The 23,288-nt window shown below is 42.8% G+C and overlaps 1 protein-coding gene across 7 annotated transcripts in view; it reads right to left on the bottom strand.

Moving 5' to 3' along the window:
* Nucleotides 1-23,288, bottom strand: part of LOC138525572 (uncharacterized) — a 1,145,196-nt gene that overhangs the window by 606,704 nt on the left and 515,204 nt on the right. For 6 of the 7 annotated variants that reach the window (XM_069635615.1, XM_069635611.1, XM_069635616.1 and 3 more), the window contains one exon: nt 18,579-18,674. The exons of the other annotated variant lie outside the window; for it this stretch is intronic. In XM_069635615.1, coding sequence (XP_069491716.1) covers nt 18,579-18,674 — 96 coding nt within the window. The remainder of the gene's footprint in view (nt 1-18,578; nt 18,675-23,288) is intronic. 7 annotated transcript variants of the gene reach the window in all.

Below are 23,288 nucleotides of genomic sequence, written 5' to 3' on the forward strand. Positions count from 1 at the left end.
GTGATCCTATGACACACGCTGCTTGAACACATGCACCTACAACACAAACTCCTTTAACACATGTTGCCATCATATGCCACTACACATGCCCATACTACACATAAAATGTGGACATACAACACATGCAACACATGCTCGTACCACACATGATCCAACCACACACACTTTTAAAGCACACACTCTTATAATGGGCACTACCACACACTCTTATGACACATTCTTATGACACTCCTACAACACATGCTCCTATGAGACGTGCAGCTACTATATGTGCTCCTACCACAAACACGTTCTTATAACACATACTCCTACTACACGTATGCCTACAACATATAACATGTGGATGTATGACATGTGTGCTCACATGCACCTAGGGGACATGCACATATAACATTCTCTTACAACACATGCTCCTATGACACATGCTTCTATGACAGACACTCCTACCACACACACTCCTAGGACACACTGTAATGACACACATTCCCATGGCACGTGCTCCTAGGACATGTGCTCCCACGACACAGGATGCTATAACAAGCACTTCTACAACACACCTTCCTATTATTCATGCTCCAATAACACACGTACTGATGACATACGCACATTACATGTGGACTTACAGCACATGCTCTCACATGCTCCTAGGGCACATGCACGTAGGACTCATGCAACCTTGACACATGCTCTTATGACACATGCTCCTACGACACATGCTTCTACCAAACACGCTCCTACCACACACACTCTTATCCTACCACACACAGTCTTATGGCACTCACTGAAATGACACATTCCTACGACACATGCTCGTACAACACTCGATGCTATAACATGCGCTGCAATACACACCCCTACAAAACATTCTCCTGCAACCGACGCTCCTACAACAAATGCTCCTACAACACATGCTGCTACAACACACACGCGCTGTTAGGAAGCATGCTCTTATGCCAGAAACACTTTTATACTACATGCTCTTACAAGACAGGCTAGTAATACAAGAAACACTCAGAATCAATAATTATGTTACCATAAAAATTATTTGGAAAAAACATTTTTTACAAAATAGTTCAGGTTAAACATACAAAACATAATGTCGTAAAAACATGAGAAATAATAAAGTTAAGGTAATCTAAAAATGTTACTAATAAATTAAAAACATATTATATTTAAATCAAAGAGTATGCTAACCTTAACTCATCCCACAAATTTAAACGCATACTATATTACCATAAAATGATAACAATTTCACATATAAAATTGTATAAAATGTCAAATCATTTAGAAGTAAGTTAAATGTACACCTATTTTAAATGATAAAAAGAAAGTATAACAAAATTACTACATAATAATGAACTTAAATTATAGTATACAGAAGTATTATTTCTCAGAGCAATTGCAATATAAAAGAAATACACAGAATATTTTCAAAAATAAATCTACAATAACAAAATAGATATAATCATTCAAGTCTTATACTTACCATATACAATAATAACAATGAACAAAGGGATCTCTAAAACGTAAATTGTATCACCTGTGGGAAAACCAAAGAGATGGCCTCAACCACTAAAAACCCTAAGTAAGCCTTCATCTCCCTCTCTCTCAAGAGTCCAGGGCAGGCTGCTACCTTAATGTAGTTACAAATGTGTACCATTGCATTTTATTGACTGAGGCCACACTAACCATCCTCCCCTTCAAGACCATTTCTAAACGGTGGCTGGGCTTAGGTCAGGTAGAAGATGTTAGCAGTTTCTGTGGCTCTTATGAGTTCCTAGCCCACTTTATATTATTCTGCCCACTGTATGCAGTTTTGAGGAACCACTATGGCAAATCGTATTGTTATTACTTTTGTCTCTTTGTGATGCAAAGTCTGCCTTCAAACTCACATGTCATGTTACCTGAAATTCACCTGGAAATACAGACTATTACTCCTTACATTCCTTCCATAATGTCTTACTGGCTGCTTTATCATTTTTATAAATTAATTGTTGGTCATGCTTTATTATGTATGTATTATGTATGTAGTAAAGGTCATTTTATGTTTTGCCTATTCTATCTGGACACAGTGGGAGTTATATTATGCATCCAGGATGAAATAACTTTATACATTAATAAAAATACAAATGCAAATATTAATTAACAAGGTACATGTAATCATTTTAAATACACAGAATGTACTAAACAACAACAAACGACAGAGAACAGTTTGAAAATAAAACATGCACAAAACCAACACAAAAATATTAAAATATCATAGACAGTAAATGCTTAGTAACATTTACTTGTACAAATAACATTAACATGTATGCAATATTTATATTCATTACATAGTGCAATGGAAACATTTAATATGTGTGCTAAATTCAATTGAATAATACAACATGTAAATACTAAGAAAAGCAGCACACATGTAATGCACATTAAAAACATAAATAAATAAAAACAGTTTAAAATTTGTACAGAAAACAAACACATATTCACATAACACATTGCACATCTGAGACCTATGGGTGTGCAGTGAAATAAATAATGATTAGTATTATTATTATTAGAAATCTTGTGTGAGGTTACACACTGGCCTCACAAGGGCCACAATCTCTCACACACAGCTCCCCTACAGAAGAAGGAAATAACACGGCCTTGGTCAGATATGCAGGTCAATTTCATTGGGCCAGTGATTCGCTCCTCTAGAGGAAACAAGAGCATGCCGACTGCAACTTGCTTGTTTACAAAGTGGGTACAGTATCTTCCTGTTCCGAATTGCAAGGCGCCAGCAGCTGCCATTCTAATGATCAACCACATCTTCTCTCGTTTTGGCCTCCCACAAAATGGGATAGAGGAAGTCAGTTTATTAGTGAGGTAATGACAAAGATGTGGCAGATTCTGGGGATAAAAGAAAACTCCACATTGCATGCCCCATAGGGCCGCCTCATCACGAGTTTGGCGGTAACCCTTAAATCCGGCGGTAGCGCTGTTACCACCGGATTTAAGGGTCCGCCAAATCAGGGCTTTGGCGGATTTCTCCCCAGCTCTGAGCTGGGGGGAAATTCGCAGAAAAATTCGCACCCATACCGCCGGCGGGAAATCTGCTGGCGGTATGAGCGCGAAATTTCCCCATTGAGCCCAATGGGGAATGGGGCATTCCTGAATGGGCTCAATGGGGAATGGGGATTTCCAAATCCGCCAAACCCGTGATCCAGTGCTAATAGCGCTAGTGGGTTTGGCGGTAGGGCAGATAGCGCCAGCGCTATTAGCGCCGGTGTTACCGCCCAACTCATGATGAGGCCCATAGCCTCGAGTGGGGGGGTTGAGAGATACAAAAAGATGATTGTGACATTCCTGAAGAAGTTTGTGGCAGACTTTGGACCCAGTTGGGACATTCGATTAGCACTTGTACTGATGGCTATTAGGTATACACCATCTTCTGAAACTAAAATGTCTCCATTTCAGCTTATGACTGGATGAAAAATGGTGTTACCTCAGCATTAATCTATAGAGCAGACACTGATTAACGCATCCACCACTCATGAGTACATTGAAAACTTAAGGAAGCACCTCCATCACGCTTTTGCTTATACACAGCACAACTTGGAGAAGGCTGCTAAAGGAATAAAATCGTACTACAATCTAAAGCCCACAAAAAAGCAGTGTGAGGTGGGTGACAGGCTTTACCTGCACAATTTTCAGAGGAATAGAAATTCCTTCAGTTTTGGTGGATAGCTTTGAGGTTGTTGACAACCCTCCCCCCCCTTTGCCTATGATATCTGCATCTCAAAAGGAGCACAGACGCAAGAGAAATGGTTCCATATCAATCATTTGAAAAGCTGTCATCCCAAACAAGCTATATGACTGATTTAGGAGCACAATGGAGTTAGAGCTGTGGAACCATCTGAGGGATGATGGTATAATGAAAACCCCAGATGGAAACTAATACATATATAATAGGGAGTAGTTTAATTCATGTAACATTGTCCGGGGAAATAAGTACTGTACAAAAATACTTAACTTCCCTTTGTACTTCTCTCCTTCATTCCAACCTGGGGAATGGAATTAGAGTCTGGGGAGGACCCCCGGGACCCTGGAAAGGAACAAAGGGGGACAAAAGAGGTGGGGTTCCTTGGCTATACCCCTGGAATGCAAAAACAGGGAGGTGGAGGGCAGAGAGCCCCCTCCCTAAGGAAGGAAAATGAGCAGTACTTGATCCATTGAACAAAAATGTGAATTGTGAGAACAAACCCACTCGCCACTGCTCTTTCCCAGAAATAATCATGACCAAAGAGCACAGGAGGGATCTGTGGGGATTAATGGCAGCCCAAGGATCACATGAACAGAAAAGCCATGTAGGCCCAAAATGTGGAGAAATGCCTTCTTGTTATGGGAAGGCACCCTGGCAGACTGAAAAGCCAGCCTCAAAACTTCAACACAACCAATGTGCTTAGTGAATATAAATGCATGTACGTCTGGAGTGGAAGCAAGGAACATGTGAAAAATGAAACTGGGCTGCAGAAGGAAATTCTAAAGGCACATTGTGAGCTGACAGACAAAAACACAGCATGTCATTTTTAAACTACCACATCACAATGCTATTTCCAGTGACTAAAATCAATGGGCCCTGTGTGAATGACAAAGAACTAAAAAAAAACAAAGGCCTACCCTTCATTGACATAAGGAAGAAAAATGAAAAACAGCATTTCATTTTCATCTGCTGCATAACAGAATGCTGTGTTTCAAATAAAGAGAAATCCACATACTAATTGGGTCTTGCATGTGATTGATAAAGCCAAGAACAATTAAGGCTTATTCTACATTGAAAACTGTAATCATGGAAGTGGGAGCATTGTACAGCTGAAATAATGAACACATGGAGAAAACATATCCCTTTGCCAAAATGAACATATCATGATGAGAAGAATTAACAGTGATGGTGAGATGCAATTTTATAAAGAAATAAATAGAAGTCCTCCTGTGTGGTATACATGTAACATTCAAAGTGCGAGTTGTCTGTGCCTGGAAAGGCTGGGTGAGTCCATGAGACTTTTTAACCTTTCCTAATGATGCCAGGCTCTGCAGTTGTTCTTTTGAAGCTCACAGTTGTAGGATTGATGAGCTTAGCAGATGACGCAGGGAGGATCAGTGCATTGTGAGGGATCAGTAATGCAAGGCGGACAACTGCTTATGTTTTTATCCAAATTAAACATTTCATTAAACGTGAACACCGCATATTAATCCTCACTAAACATACTCTAACAGGGAGATGCCTACCTATTCTAAGGTCTAAGGGAATTACTCCTAACATCAACGAAACTGACCCTCACACTAAACAACAAAACATTCAAGGTAAAACAGAAACAACATAAATGGTTAACTGCCATGTGGAGAAAATGTGCCTCACAGAAGTTCCTACCTGATCCTGCAATGATCCACAGAAAGCAGCAAGTTCAAAGTATTATCAGAAGCCGAGATCAAGAAAAACAGCCGTGACTCCAGTGGTGAGCACTTTACCAAGCGCTCAGAGTCCCAAGCAGCGAGGAAGTAAGACAATTTCGTTCCGAGCTCGGCCAAGAAGTTGAGGCAAGATGGTGACGGTCAGTGAGGAACAGCGCCGTAATCCCTCTCGTGTGGAAGACAAGGTAGTCCGGAAGAACTGTGCCTGGTGTAGAAAGTGGATGTGACAGTGGGGATCCAGCTTGCCTGAAGGACGAAAGCCATCAGAAGCCCAACACTTGCAAGTGGACAAACTTTAACCGCACATAGCAAGTAGACCGGAGGTGAGGGGAGGCACAAGACAATAAGGAGAGCAACGGAGGATCTCTCGAGGCGCGGACAGCCCACCAGACCTGCCAGAACCACCAGAACTTCAGCGGTAAGGTGCGCGAGTGGGGGAGGGGGAAAGCAGATGCACCACAAGAGCAAGTGAGCAATGAGAGAAAGGGAACCTTGGCAGAGCTTGGAACAAAGGGAGGCACCAAAAAACTAGCAATATATATGCAACTGAGCCCCCAGAACATTTGTGGCAAGGACTAGAGAAGGCAATGGAGAGGACACTGGTGAAGAAAAGGACACGAAGGAGTGGGAAGCTAAAGGGAGCAGAACAAGTGGAAGGAAGAGAACGCTCCAAAAGGGATATAATATACGCAAACTTAGTAATGGAGCACTAACACAGACCTACACTAGCAGGTAAGGAGGCCTAAGCTAGATGGGCCCACACACTGGCCTACAGCACAGGAGGTACCAAGGTAGAGAGAAGCAGAACTCCTATCACAACAGGCAGCGTAACCAGTGGGGAGCACACAAAGGAAAGTGGTGAGGGTCCTAGGACTCATAGCCAAGTAACTAGCACACACCTTGGACAAAGCAAAGGGAGAATTACGCAAGCCAGACACATGAGGTTCCCACACACCAGATGGTGACTAAAGGCAACAAAGGTAAAGGCAAACAGACCACCATGGAAGCATTCAACAAAGGACAAGATAGCCCTAAATGTGGAACGGCCGCTGAACCGGTTGAAGGTATGATGGACACGCTGGACAAAGGGGGCCAGCAAGTACTGGCTGCTATAGCCTTGGAAGCAAAGATTGATGCAGTAAGGATCGATGTGGGACTGTTAAGACAAGCTGTGAGGTCGCTAGCAGAACGCATGGCACAGTTGGAAGTGCAAGTTAAGGACAACACTAAGGAAGTGGTACAAACGATGTCGGATGTCAGAATACTGCAACAGAGAGTAAAATTGCTTGAAGAAAGAGCAGATGATGCAGCGGGTCGTGGATGCACGAACAACATTAGGATCCTGGGACTTCCCGAAGGCATGGAAGGGACCGACCCCACTAACTACGTAGAAAATCTGCTGCTGCAGGAACTGGGACCAGGGAATCTCACACAGGGGTTTACGATAGACCGCGCACATCAATCCTTAGTCAGGAAACCACCACCGGGCGCTCCTCTTAGGCCCATCATCACCAAAATATTAAATTACAAGGACAGAGAGAACATTTTGGGCAGTTTCGAGAACCGGAGGCACTATAAAAAGGGCCTCAGCTAGACTGGCAATATACCCTGATTACACCTTTCAAGTACAGAAAAGAAGAGCCCGATTTATTGCCACAAAGAAGAGACTGAGGAAAGCAGGCCTGAAATACATGTTAACTTATCCAGACAGGCTTAAGATACTATATAATGGTTGTGCCCTGTTCTTTGACAATCCAGCAGAAGCACAAGACTGGATGGACAGCGTGAAAGTATCAACACCGGAAAAGGATTGATCACAGTAAGTGCTTGAGTTAAGAACAAGCTCTGGGGACAATGACAGTTGAAGTGATTAATGACCTGATAATTACATTGGGTGTACATTGTAGGTCTCATGAACCTGAGACCAAAGGCGCTATGAAACAGACGTGAGATCAAACACGAGACTATACATAATAGTCGCTGACTCTGAACAGCGCATAGAGCAGGAACGCAGAAAAGGGGTCACATACTTCTAAGGAGGAGGATCACTGGACAGAGGGACGCTCCTGCTACCCAATTAATTTTTGTTAGGGTACGCTATTAAGTACTCACCCTTTGGGCACCGAACACCTGGTTGGTTGACTAGGAGGGGAGGGAGCAGAATCGGGTTAGTCCGAGAATGCACTGCATAGCTGGGCAGTTAAAGTTGGGGAAGGGTCTGTTGAGTAAAGGGGCAGGTGGGGAGTTCTATAGGGGAAAGGGATAAGCCAGAGCATTCCCAAGTCCTGACACACATGGAACCACAATCTTCAGAACAGATACAGCATTAGGGGAGCAGCTACGGAGGCCAATTAAGCATGTACATAATGGTGGGTAGTATTAAAGTAATGACCTGGAACATTTGGGGTCTTAATAACTGCATGAAGAGGCATAGAATAATTACATACCTGCATAGGCATAAGATAGGAGTCGCCCTATTAAAGGAGATGCACTTCAATAAAACTAGACAAGACAAACTCACTCAAAAATGGGGTGGCCTGGTAGTGGGATCCGCATACTGAGTTTATGCCAGGGGGGTCCTCATTTGGGTAGCCCCGACAGTCCCACTGAAAATACTACACACTAAGACGACGAAGACGGGATGGTAGTGATTCACGGTATGCTATAAAATAGGGAAATATGCATAGTGAGCACAGTGCTACAACATTTTTCTGGTCCCTGTATGCAAGGTTAGGGCAGTACAGAGTTGGGGTGATCTTATGGGGAGGAGACTTCAATTGCACACTGAATCCCAAATTGGACAGGTCAGATGACAGATTCAGAAGACCGGCACCACCTGCGAAAGTTCTGAACACCCTTCTACAATCCTTTCTTCTGCTGGACACTCCACCCAGTAGCAAGGGAATACTCACACCACTACACTCCACACAAAGTGTATACAAGACTAGATCACCTGTTCACCAGGGAGGAACACATGAGGGGATTTGAGGAAGCAGAATACAAAGGAGTACTATTGTCAGATCATGCCCCGTTAGAGCTGAAGTGGGTTATAGCTGCACCAAGACCGCCAATACCAACCTGGAGACTCCAAAGTGAGTGCCTTCTAGACATGGCATTTAAAGAACATGTGAGGGAACACACAGAGGATTTTCTTTTAAATTAATGAAGGAAGTGTTAAATCAGTGGGCACACTATGGGAGACATGCAAAGTTTTGAACAGGGGAGAGATGAAAGCCAAAGCAGGATGGGTATGCAAGGCTATCACTTCAGAATTAAACAGAATGGAACAGGAACTAGCCGAGGTTGAAAGAAAGAACAGTGCCAGTCAAGACCATTTGAGTGTAGGATAAAAATTCAGACACAAGTGTCCGATCCAGTGGGACAGACTGGGTAAATTCAGCTATGCAAAACATTTAGAGAAAACACATGCACAAGGGGACAAACCAGGCAAACTGCTGGCATGGTTATACAAGAACAACTGTAGGAAAACACCAATACACTCTGTCCAGAATAAAGAGGGCTGCATAAGCAATACTCATTTGGGGGTGAAGAAAGAGGTTTATGCATACTATGGCGAGCTGTATGAGGATACTTTTGTAGGTGAAACAGGGAACTACAAGAAGCATTTGACCTCATAACTTTACCGCAACTAGTGATACAGAAAGTGCATATGTTAAAATAACCCATAACGACAGGAGAGGTGAAGGCTATAATAAGAGCACTGTCCTCATGTAAAGCACTGAACATGGCTGTGCTGCCAGGTGAATACTATAAAGAATAGACGGACATCCTGGCAATGGTCCTGACGAGAGTATACAATGAGGCGTACGAAACAGGGACATGCCCAGAAAGTATGAGAGAAGCTGTGATAATTCCCCTTCCTAAGCCCTATAAAAAACAGCTGATTGTGGCTCTTATAGGTCCCTGTCGCTATTGAATCAGGACAACAAAATCCTTACTGCATTATTAGCGAATAGGCTCAGGAGGGTAATAATAGAGCTCATACACCCTGACCAAATGGGATATGTTCCAGGAAGGAACATTTCCTGGAATCTACAGAGGTTACACCATGTTAATAGCAGTACTGAAGACAGGGAAGGACACTGTGCAGTGGCCTCGCTAGACGCAATGAAGGCATTCGATTCAGTCCATTGGGATTGGCTATATGCGACAATGGTAAAATGAGGCTTTGGCCCAAATTACATGCCATGGATAAAACTGGTATATACTAAGCCTATGGCTAGGGTCAGAATGGGGAGCATCTTCTCTGATAGATGGGAGTTACAGAAAGGTTCACTAACCCGTCTAGTAGACAAGGATGCCCATTATCTCCAATGATATATATCATATCAATGGAATCACTAGCAGCATTCCTCTCGGGAGGAATTGCATTGTCTCGGGAGGATAGCTCAGCTGCAAACTGCTCGCCTTGGAAGCATGACGACACAGAGTAACACAGGTTCGATCCTCGGGTCCGCACTTAGAAACCTCTGGGTATTAAGCGCGTGATAAATAACTCATCATATCATATCATATCATTCTGGCCGCAGGAATACCAAGAAGCTGGAATCAGAATAATAGGGTGCGGCTTATAGTGTCAATGTATGCATACAACATGCTATTGTATTTATAGAACCCCCAAGGAGAAACTACAACACGCATTAGATGTACTAGACAAATTCAGCGGATTGTCAGGCATTACAATTAACAAGATTAAATCCTGTTTATTCCCATTGGCCAAACTAGCCGAGGGAAATAGCAGAGAGTTGCCGACACTAACACTCCTGTTGGAAAGAAACTCCTTCCGGTATCTGGGGCTAGACATCTACCATAACCTGAAACAGAAAAACACACACAACACCATAAAAGCGATGGAACGGTTAGTGAATTTGATTACATTCTGGGGGATAGATACCTTTGTCGGTAATGAGAGCAGCACTATTAAAAATGGTGGCGCTGCCCAGGATGCTGCATTGCTTTGGGAACATCCCATATAACATACCAAAACAATTCTTTACAAGTCTCGAAAAAGAGTGCAGAAGCTTTCTATGGCAAGGGGCAAGACACAAGGTGGCGCTCAGCACCCTGCAGAGACCTTACGTAAAGGTGGGCTGAGAATCCCTAATTCTTAACTATATTACCTTGCATGCCAGATGCAGTATGTGGTTGGCTGGCTAGCGGATGACCCCACAGTAGACACAGCACTCCTACAACCAGCAATACAACATCTACACCTGAAAAACCTATTATGGGTAACCGCGCCAGAACCACAAGGATACCCACAACTAGTGAATCTGGGCATGCAACTGTGGTGTAGAACGTGTAAAAAACTGGGGATCAAAGATCTGATATCATCATAAATACCCCTAGCAGCAGTGATGACAGATAGCAGAGTACTGAGCGCCAATATGTGGCTACGTGTGGGATAATTACCATTGGGGACCTAAGGGGAGAAGGTGCCTTATTACAATTTCAAGAACTGTAGGAAACAACAGGGATACATGGAGGACAATACCTCCTACACCGTTCTATAGTGAATACGATTAAGCAAAGATGGCCATCTATTGGGGAGGACACAATAGGCTGTGAAGAGGTAGAAATAATAATAAATATCTCAGAGGGAGGGCATACCATATCAAGGCTATACAATGTGTTATTAGAACACCATTCGAGAGGGGAATTGCTAAACAAGGCGAGATGAGAAACAGAACTGGGCAAGACCTTTAAAGACAAGGAATAGCTGAATGTATCCAACTATTATAAGAAGGTCTCTAGAAATGTGAAATTACAGCTATTACAATTGCATGTAATACAGAGAGCTTACCTAACCCCAGAAGTGATAACTGGATTCAAAGGTACAAACAGACAGAGTTGTCCCAAATGTAAGGTTATAAGCATCAGACTGGTACATATGTTTTGGGAATGTAACATCATAAAGAAGTTTTGGGGAGGAATTGCACATAAAGTGTCCAAAGGAGGCATAGATTTACATATACTATCCCGGAGGAATGCATACTGGGACGCTACCAGAGGGGGAAGAATGGTAAAGTGCTTGGGAAACTTAAAGACCTAATATAAGTGTTGACCAAATGCTGCATAGCCATAAACTGGAAATTAGGGATAAGGCCGCTTGTGGACAGGTGGTGGAGGGATTTACAAAAATTGACAATAGCAGAGACGGGGGTATGGAAACAGGCGAGCAAAAACAGGACCCTGGAGAAGACATGTTACAATGGGCTGAACTCTAACTTTATTTAACCAAAGAACGGGAAGAGACGATAACTAAAGTTTTAAGAAGTAAGGGGCGATTGGAATGGAACTGTGCAGGACAAGAGTAAAGTGGAGGAAGGGACACTATATTATGGCTAGCTATGGGGGAGGGTGAAGAGAGGGGTTAGGGAACATGCAAAATGGGTAATACAAGACAGCCGATACACAACTCGACACCACTCAACTGTATGCCATAGAAAGTATTCACCTGTACGTTGTTATACAAAAGAATAAAAGACATTTAATAAACAATAAAAATAAACAACCAGTGATCTGGATGACCTTTATCTGTCCTGGGTAATTCCCTTCCCCATGATTGCTCAAAGTCAATTTCTCCCAAATGTTCACAAAGAAAAGTAAAGTCTTGAACCAGTACTTGTAAGTTCCACATGAAAAAAATTTCACCAAACAAAACTGTGCTGGTAACAGTTTTTCAACTTTCTGTTGAAATGTTCCCCTTATAATTCTAGCCAAGAAAACAGCACCAATGGTAATCCTGTATATCCTCTTTGAAGATGCTCTGACAGTATTATAAACAACCACAGTTCTGGTAGTTCTACTTTGACTTGAGACTGTAGAATGGCAAGGTGTTTTAAAGACCAGACTCTTCAACCTCCATAGGTAGGGAAGGCACTCTTCTTTTCTAGGCTATAAGAGAAGGACAGCCTCTTTGCCTCTTCTGTCAGTCTTATTACTGCCAATATAATCTGCCTCGCTTCCACACTGCTCCTCTTTCAACTTCAACAGTCTCAGCATTACAGTTGGTTGGCTGAAACTTCTTATAAGTACCCATCTCTCTTCCCGAGCTTCATTCATAACTTCATGGTTCTGGTAGCTACCCTGAAACTGTACTTGCACACTTCCAGCGTTGGATAACAATGACACACTTGTATCAGAGGACACATGACCTTCTACAACTTTAATAATCTCAGAATGTGGGTGAATAGGTCTTAACAAGGCTGGTTATACTGTAGAAAGGATTTGTCTACTGGCTAGGGCAATGCATGTTCTTCTCATCTGTTCAGCAATCTATACATGTTACAAGGATCAATTTTGAAAGTAATGACAGATGTAGGTACACGTGACCACTCTTTGATAAGGATCTTTAATTTTTAAAGACCCATAAATAAAGAATAGATATTTTCCTTTCTTAACACAGAGTTTTACTCTGGCTCCGGTCGGGAATCACAGTTGTGCATACGCAACCTCTCTTTGATGGAATATACTTTGTAGCAATTTGTGAAAGCCAGCTTTAGGTTTCCGAGTGATTTGGAAAGCGTTATCCTTCTTAATTGGAGACACGTGACCACTCTGGTAACGTTTAAACAGTTCGAAAATGGAAACGGAAAGCTTCTTTTACACGTGAGCACTCCGACTTGCATTAGAAGTGCGCGTGATACATTTTCATTGTTATTAGGACTCTTCAAAGTGCCAAACAATTTCTACTCGTGTCCACTCTTATGCTAGTTATTATAGAGCTGACAACAGTTACCAGCAAGGTTTTCAAAGTGAACCTGCATAGGGAGCTTCACTCACTGTCTCCAGGAACACTGCGCTTGCTTCCTGCTCCCACTTCCATAAACGTCTGCTACTACTATAGACACTCTTGGGACCCACACCCCTTGGCAGTTTATGTGTCTTCGGACCAGCCTTAACCACAGGGAGTCTCTCGCACTCCTCTGTCCCTCGGCTTGCTTCTGCTCAGGTGCCTCGGGTTGCAGCACGGTCACAGTTTTGCAGTCACAGCCACTAGGTGCACCTGTGAAGACTTTCAACCTCGGCAAGTCGCTCTTAGTATATCCACGACAAAGCAGGGTTTGTGAAAACAGAACCCTCCCAGGTGAAATCTGCTTCCCTCTTGCCCCGGCATCCCTTAAGTGAACACACTTCCTCATGCACTGCCAGCCTCATGCTCTTCTCCTTCAGCTACTACCACCAGCCTTGCAGCTCCAGCTCCATTCTACTTCCCCCTCCTGCTGCAGCCTTTTATGCTTCTTAGGTGGAGCAATTGATTTTCAGATGCAGGCCCTCATTGTTAATTGCCGGACCCTGGCAAAGACTATTAGGTCTAATTGCCTGTCTTCCTTTCTACATGCCTCTTCAGCTCTCTTCTTCATCTCAGTCAGTATGGCATTCTGGGACCTGTAGTTCACTTTAGTGCAATTAGGCTTTTCCATTTCTTTAAGTTGGCAACGTTGGCAAAAAATCCATCTAAAGGGAAGGCTTGCAGGGAAAGTTAATCAGGGGTTCCTGCCAGTCTTCCTGGTCCAATTCCTCCCGCCCATGTAATACTCCCGCAGTGCACCACACCCAGGGTCGGGATCAGAGTGCTTGCCTTTCACTGGCCACATGAGGAGGGTCTGAGACCAGGTTTCTGGAAAGAATTCCATCAGATTCTTCACAGCATCCATTAATGAAAGTACAACTTTAAGAAAAATAAGGATTTCCAGTCGATTTGCTGTGTGGACTAGGGCTTGAATAACAAATGGTAAATTACAGGACTGCCTAATGGTGCTGAGGGGGCAAAGGCGAACCATGTGGCCTGAAAGATAAGGATCACTCCTAAGTACCTTGACTTGCAGGACTGATTAAGCTAAAGCTAAATTCAATAGACAGCAGAAGCACAGAGCGAATGTTAATGAGAAACGAAACCAGCTTTGAAATTAATGGAAGAATGTATAATGCATTGTTGCCATATATTTCATATAGAATCATACCTAGGGGATTTTCTCAGCAACCATGAGGACTAAATGGGCCATTTGGGTGTCCTTTCAATGCTTATTAGGAGCCCATTATTTTGATTCAGTTTTTATCAAAATTTAATTTTAGGAAACCCTACTACAGCCTAAAATGTGTTTCTAGCTCCCCAGAAAATGTTCTGAAGCCAAAGGTTGAGGTGCTGGTGGCTTAATAAATTAGATATCGGCAGTGAAAATGTTGGGTTGATAACAGTTATATTTGTTGTATAAACTGTGAAAAACTGCTGTTTGCCCCTGCAATCACCTGCTGAGACAGGAGTAAGTTCATCAAGTGTGGCATGATTAGAGAATCACAAAAACATATATGTTGTTAGGTTTATGTGTAAAATGAAGAAAGTTGTCATGTTGTGACTTTTTAGGTGAATATTTTAAAAGTGTGCAATGGAGACTCCTCCGGTGTGATGGCCACCCTTCCCATCAATTCAACTTCATAACTCCGAAGGGCCTATCCGCAGCGAGGGGCTGGGCCTTGGGGAGCAGTGAACTGTAGGGGTCCAATGAAAATTCAAGGCTGATAAGTGAACACCTCCTAATTTAAAAATTCCTAAGGTGGGGCTTTGAGGGTAAAAATACCTCGCACAATGTGAAAAGGGAAGAATTGCCTAAAAACACCTAGGTGAATACAGAGAAAGAACGGCCTAAAAATCATCTGGGTGAATGCTGAAAAAGGTGGTAGAATAATGTAACCTTGCCACAACTGCTGCCTAAACATCATCTGGGTGAAACTACTGAAAGCTGGATAGAGAGTTAACATTGCCTGGGAGACAGCATTGGGAGAGACAGATGCTGGGATCCTTTGCAGGAGAGCCAAATAGAGAGTCCACAAATGCTGATGTCTTTTCTGGAGCAGCAAACCCAGAGATTTCCAATGTAAGTAGCTTGTCCAACAGAACCAAGTGTGGGGATTTGTTTGATTTAATACCATCCCCTTAGTTAATGGGTGTGGGATATGGAAGTAGATCCTTAGTATATTTCATAAATAATAATTAAATTAATTCCCCTACAGCCAAATACAACAGGGTGATTTTGTTAACATTCGACATTAATCAATTTCATTCCCATTGTACTTTAAAAACTGTTGTCTGTTAATGTAATTAGTCACACCTATTTTTCTTGCCAATCCCAGGTTTCCATCAAGGAAAAGGGTATCCTTGTCTGAAAACAGAATGTCTTAACTGTCACCATTCCTCACGCCTGGCCCTTTAAGCAGAGGGATGCTGAATGTAGCTGAAGTCTGGGTTGTTGGTGGTAGGTAAAGAAATGCTTTGTTAAATGAAACCAAGTGTGTTTCCTAATTGAAAAATGCACACTTGTTCCTGAGGGTGAGAAAGTGACCCTGATAGAAGAAAGATTTTGTATTGATTGTGGGTGAAGAAGGAAGAATGGTTCTATCAATCCACAATATTACCAAAAGTCTGTTATGCTTTCAAAACTGCTAGCATTTTCAAGTGTGCCGGGAAAATATACAAACAAAGCGGAGCATGTGTGCAATTGCTTTTGGAAACAGAAACATTTTGCATTCAATTTAAATCTAATTCATATTAAGGAATGCTAATGCTTAGGCTCTTATAATGTTCAAAGGCATTGTTTAATTTTGATATTCAGGGATGTTTGTGGGACAGGAGGGTTGAACTGTTTATTTGACCTGTGTTCCATCTACATGAGACCCGAATGAGAAATCAGAAAAAGTGAGATTTTGTATTGAAGCTTTGTATTGTGTCACAGAGAAGGTGGCATGTGTAATAATTTGGTGCAAATATCCATTGAACTTATTCTTTAATAGATATATATTCTTTCTGTACCCCGGCCCGGTTCTTGGCTTATTCGTGGCACAGGGGGAGGGATCTATGTGGCTAGCCAGAATCAAAAATACATTATATCTTGTGGGGTGCTTTTAGGGTGCGTGGGGGGGCGAACTCCCCATGTTGAGGGGTTTCTCCTAATATATTGTTACAATATATAAGTATGGTTCAGATGTATTCCCCATTCGAAGAGCACTTTTTTGGGTGGCTTACAACTATCGCCATTTGATGAATCTGCACAAAACGTTCTAAAAAATATAAAGGGTCTGAATCTTTTTGGAAAGTTTAGCGCAGTTTCATTAAGGGGTGCAAAGTTAAAGTAGAGGTCCCAAAACTTTCAAAATTGAGATTGACTATCACTTGACTGGCCTTTTGGTGCAGTCAGTATTGCTATTTCCTACTGTGGCATGGCATTTTTTCTGGGCATCTATGATGAAATAAACATGATGTGTTATTAAGTTGCATGACTGGCATTTTTGTGCAGCCAGTCTTGCTATTAATTACTGTGGCATAGCATTTTTTCTGGGCATCTATGATAAAGTAAACATGATAAGTGTTATAATGTTGCGAGACTGGAATTTTGGTGCAACCAGTTTGGACATGTTTTCTTATTGTGGCTTGCCATTTTTAATGGCAAAGTCAACAGGAGTATGCCCTTACTTGGGGATACTGCCAAATATTGGCTGAGCTAGTCTGGACATGTTTACTTATGGTATAATTACTGGATTTATGTTGAAACTATACATGAATGTGTTCTTATATGGGAATATTGACATATATTGGTGCAGCCCTTCTAGACATGTATGGGCATAGCCAGCATTAAAATCTTTTTATACTAGCATATATTATTCGTAAAAGTATCATGAAAATGTTTTGGGAAATTCTCCTGGGCACTGTTGGTGAGTTGCATCCATTGAATGTTTGGATTGGAGTTACCCTACAAAACCAATAGCAAACTGTCTTGCCTTTTACACAGTATTTCCCAGAACGTGTGCTCTATAAACCACCATGTTAACCCATTATTCAAAGAAATTCTCAGGGGATGCGGTGGCCATGGAGAAACCCCATCCCTAAACTGACTTTGGTTGGTTCGGGCTCCCTCACTACTCTCGTCACTCTAGAATATTTGTGGGAAAGGTTTACACCCTTCCAATTAAGAAAATCCCCAGCAGTCAATGGTTTAGTGGCTGTCGGGTGAATGGGTATGCATGGCTGGGGCCCACGTAAGGGACATTGGAGCATTGACGTTTGCTTACAGGCTTTACTGATATTTTTGTGCAAAGCCAGCATGGTGAATGTTATAATTTGAAGAAAGTTTTGGAGTGGAGGGGGCGGGGGGGGGGGTGATAGCACAATGGGGCAGGTACACTTGCCATTTTCTTCTGAGCAATGGTATTTTCTACTCACATAAGAGGCAAGGACAATATGATGTGTTTTTACATGGGGTGGGTAGTGGTGCATTGTGCAGTCAGTAAGTACATGTTTTCATACTGTGGTATTTTGCATGTTTACTGGTGTTAAGGGTAAAGTCCACATGATCAGTTTTCTTAACTGGAGGGTCGAGGCATCTTTGCAGCCAAACAAGGGAATGGTATCTTACTGCCACATTGCGTGTTTTACTGACATTGAGGGCAAAGTCAACATGAAGAATATTCTTACATAGTGGTGCAGGGTTTGGGGAAGCGTGTGTGCACCGACAGCAAAAAAATGTCTTCCTGTGTCAGGAGATTTTTACTAGCATTATGGGCAAAGCCATCAATAGAATGTTCGTACATGGGGATGCTGACATATACTGACAGAGCTGGCATGAACATGGTATCAATACTGTGCGTAATATTACTGGCTATGCAGAGTTATTAGTACATTTGGGTGTCAGGACTCAGGAACCAGGCCCGGCCCCCTTGTTTCTACACTAGTTAAAAGATTTAAAGTTTGATTAAAACACATACTTCCATTTTTCAACTGGTGCAGTGTGTGGTGTGCCCCTGAAGTAGTGCATGATCATCATCTGCATTTTGCAAGTGTGGTGGTCTGCGCCAGCACCAATTATCACACAGTCTGTGCTTTTGTTGCCGAGCTTGGGAGGGCTCGCAGGGGGACTCCTTCATTTTGTGTCATGCCACTGCATATAAGTGATACTCCACCACTGAGAGGGATTTCGATTAATACTCCTAGGAATAAAGCTCTTCTTTGAGATATAGCTGGAGCAAATGAGTTTCCAGACATCAAGTTATAACTTGGGAGCCATATGCTATTCTGATTCATCATCCAAATAATAGAACTTTGCCATACTAACCTGTTGTGTCATGGAGACTCTACGATCACGGCTCGTGCTCGGTGCAAAGGACATAGATGAAGTAATGGTAGTTGTCATTGCCTGAGGTCTGGGGAGCTGCAAAACGGATGAAAGAAAGTTAATGATCTATCCCCAGAGGTTTTCTATCCCATTAATCACATTGTCTTATTTTCACCATATGGTGTTCAGAGAATGGCTAAAATCGCTGCTCTTGAGTGACGCTTTTGCAGCAATCACTGACATGATCATGAGTTATGAACTTATGCACTTACACCCCTACTTCTTCTCGCCCACTCCTCATGCTCCCCACTTATTCCTTCTCCCACTCTTTTCCTTAGCTCTCTGAAGTAATCTGTATGGAAGTTGGCACTTTATAAAGCTCCAAACATCAAATAAGTGTTTTAGGGAATGATGGACAGCCCACACAATGGATTCAAACCCTGCAAGGGGCCGCTGGCCAATCAGGAAGCTCAGAACGTGGGCTATATTCGCTGATATAAAGCTGAGTGCTGCTGGTCTGTGCCCACTTCCCCACTCTTCTTTCCCTTCCCCGCGCCTCCCTAACCTCTTACCACCTGTCGAGTTCATAAGCGAGTGCTACGGATGTGTTAAACTTAAATTAAAAAGAAAACTTTCATTGCGGTGCAGCACTGCACAGTAGTTTCTGAAGTCCATTTCCTTGTTGATGATGTCACGCCCATGGTTGTAGGTCATTTGGTCGAAAACCAAATGATCGAATGCCATTTGATCGAGAGTCAAATGGTCGAAAAAATGGTCGATTTTTTTTTAAAAAAAAATGTATGGGGGGGTTCCCCCCAACCCTCCTTTTTTTACCAAACAACACTAAAAAAATATATGAATAAAAAAATTGGACCATTTTCTTTTCGACCATTTGACTTTCGATCAAATGGTCATTCGATCTTTTATTTTCGACCATTTGACCGGACACCCACGGCCATCAACATGGAAAATGGACTTCAGAAGTACCGCGCTGCACCACACCACAAGAGAGGTTTACTTTATTTTTAAGTTACACCCCTAGGACCCATGTAAAAACTACACAGGTCCTAGTGGCAATATAACATTTGGGGGCAGGCTGACCAATGCTGGTAATGGCCCGCAACCCACGTTAAGGTACCCTGGCTTTGGTCGCCTCTTAACTTGGGTGGAGGGGCAGGATCGGCCCCACCCCCCTCAAGTCATATCGCCTCAGTATGTCATCAGCAGCAGCAGAGTAGCATAAATTGTTAAATAAAATTGATTCAGGGTGTGTTGGATGTGAGTGTAATTCAAAGAGTGCTCATTGTGTTTGTAAATGAATTCGGATGGTCTGCTACTGTAAAATTACTCATCTGATCTGCATATGGATTCGCCATGCAAACCATGTGCACCATGGTGTCAATGTTTTCAACAACTCTCTAGTAATGATATGATATGATATATGATATGGCATTTATGCTTTGCATACAATTGTCAAAAATGTGTGTGGATCAAAGACTATATCCTATAGACAATGTGCAATGTGCAAGGGCAACCCCTCGAGCATTTAGGATCAACAAAGGGCATACTAGAACGCCATGTGCAAACAGTCTTGTACTATTATAGATGCCAGTGGTCAGACATCTGAATCCTTACAGCATTGTAAATAAAAGATTTATTTGTAATTTGTTTGGGAGACAACCACCTAATTGTGTTACAGAGTCCATGGAAGTGTGCACGCCACTGTTCTGGCATTCAACAAGCAGTAACAGAAATGTGCAGAACCAGGAACTTGTGCCCCTACCTGTTCTCTTCTGAGTGGCATTGACAGACAGAAGTGATTACGTATTTGCCAAGCGCCCATTGTGGCCACTTGCATCTTTTAGAGGAACAACTGTGACATTGACCCCTTGAATCATGAAGGCTGAAAACCAACACAGCGCATTTTCTTGGAAACGTGTATTTGTGGCCACACTCATTTATTGTTACTGCCACTCGTATTGGTGGTATATCCGGCAGATTATGAATAGCAGGTCGGCGGTGTTCATGACCGTTCATGGAATCCCAATGGATTTGAAGCATTTACCATGTTTTGGTGGAAATGTGGTGGAAAAACTATGTGCACTTTCACTTTAGTTTTCTCCCCTGCTTTGTTTGTTTGTTTTATTATTTATAATGTGCGCCAGACCCGAGGGTATCAGGGCTTTACCTCTGTAGTTGTGGCTTTACCTCGGTAGTTGGAATTTGGCAGTGCAGTAAAAGTGGCAGTAATTCGATTACCACCATTACTCTACCACATTACTAAACTCGTAACAAGTCCTTAAGAACAAATTCCTTTCTCCCGACAGCTGTCTCACCATAGCCCGAGCCACGACAGGATCAAGGCTTGACTATTGCAGAACATTCGAAAAATGCTAGTTATCCAGAACAATGCTATCAGAGCCGCCCTCAATGGCCCTCATTCCGACTCAGGCGTTAAGGGGTTTACGGCGCCGTAAACGGCGCCGACCCTTAACGCCTGATTACAAGGTTCCCTTTGCGGGATGGCTTTTAACGGCTGCTTTTTGGAGCCATTAAAAGCCATGCCGCAAAGGGACCTTGGCGATAATTACGGCACCGTAATTTACGGTGCCGTAATTATCGCCTTTCCCCATTCCCATTATGCTCTATGGGGCAAAAATGGGAATGGGGAAGGGGCCATTGGTGAATGGGGAATTACCGCCCCACTCACCTTGGAATGGGGCGGTAATTCCGCCATCCACCATGGCGGAATTGCAACCTTAGCGGCATGGACCATGGTGCTAATAGCACCATGGTCCTCCGCCAAGGTTGTAATGAGGGCCAATATCTCAAAAATGGAACGCATCTCTCCGGCTTGAAAAGATGCCCACTGGCTCCCAGTCTGTGAACGATTTATCTTCAAGACACTGGCCCTCATTACAAGTGAGGCGTTAAGGGTTTAACGGCGCCGTCGGCGCCGTTAACCCTTAACGCCTGATTCACACTTTAACGCCTGCTTTTTGCAGGCGTTAAAGTCCAAGGCGCTAAGCGACCTTGGTGCTAATAATTTACGCCACCGTAATTTACGGTGCCGTAATTAGCGCCTTCCCCATCCCCATTATGCCCTATGGGGCAAAAATGGGAATGGGGAAGGGTAAATGGTGAATGGGGAATTACCGCCCCACTCACCTTGGAATGGGGCGGTAATTCCGCCATCCACCATGGCGGAATCCGGCATGGACCATGGTGCTAATAGCACCATGGTCCACCGCCTGACTTGTAATGAGGGCCAATGTCCATCACGCACAAATGCCTGCCCAATGATGCACCTCCCTACCTATCTCGAAAACTCACCAAATCGTCGTCGACCAAACCCACTAGAGCAGCGTATGCCCACCGCATCTCCCAGCCTAGTTTCCCTTTTATGGCAGCCAAACATTGGAACCTTCTTCCAAACTCACTGAGCTCTGAACAATCATACTGGACCTTACTGTTTTTCTCTTAACTGGAATGATAGGATATGATATGGCATTTATAACGCGCCTATACACAAGTGAATCACCTTCTGCATCGGCCACACTGATAAGTATTCTATGACTGCACTGTTTTTTGTAACCTGACATGTACCAGCGCCTTGATGCCTCAGGGCTTAGTGCGCTTTACAAATGTATGAATAAATAAATAAATAAAATTGGCGACAATTTAGTACACAATAAAAATAAAGGAACAATATACACAATACAGAAATAAGAATTCATCACATACAGTTCAATGGTGCATTATAAAGCACAAACCCTCCAGGATTGGCATATGTAAGATTGTAAGCCCGAGGCTATTAGCTGGGTTTCGGCGTTTAGGAAAAAATAAAGTGCAGGGAGGCATTGTGAAAAACCAATACCTCTTAAAACTTGTAATAGCGTTCTTCGTCTAATGTGCATGTATGCTGGACAAAAAAAACAGCAAGGCAGTACATCTTCAATGTCACCAGTGCACATTAGACATTTCTGTTGTGATACAGAACCAGGTGTGGCCGCTGGCTCAGCGCCCAGCTGTATACAGTTAAAACGTGCTCTGGTGATAAGGCTTCTATCTGAAATGCGATTGGTCCAGAGAAGGTAATCCTGAGTTTGGTTGGATGCAATGCTCATATGGCTATGAATGATTAGAAAATGTTGTCATTTCCAAACTCTCCCTACAATCATGAAGAAAATACTTAAAACACAAAAATAAATCTTTGCAACCAGGGGGAGTCAAATTAAACAGATGAGTGTAGTGCGAATCAGCATTAATTTACGTAAACCGACATTTTACGTGTTTCGACCATGGTGTGGTTGCTGCCGCCTTTCATACAGAAGTTACTTATTAAGAACCGGGCAGGGCTCAAGTCGAGGGTACACGCGGGGGGACGGAATCCCCCCACTTTATTCAGAGGGTGGACTCAGTCCCCCCAGCTAAAATGAGAAACAATGAATGTCCTCTTTGAATGTATGAATTAACACCTACCTCGGGGATGAGACCTCGCTGATCAAACCGCAGTCGGCAGATTTGTAGGACGGAGACTTCACCACTGCACTATATAACCTGATGAAAAATCAAACAACTAAAGGTGAAATGTCCCATTTCGGTACTGCATGACCCAAGGAAAACATTTGTATTTGTTCTTGAAGTTTAAAACATGCACACCTTTTAAAGTTTTCAAAAACACCATTAGAAGAAAATATCCTCTTCTGG

This window comes from Ambystoma mexicanum, chromosome 7p, assembly GCF_040938575.1.
Source record: "Ambystoma mexicanum isolate Mex_15411 chromosome 7p, UKY_AmexF1_1, whole genome shotgun sequence".
NCBI lineage: Eukaryota > Metazoa > Chordata > Amphibia > Caudata > Ambystomatidae > Ambystoma > Ambystoma mexicanum.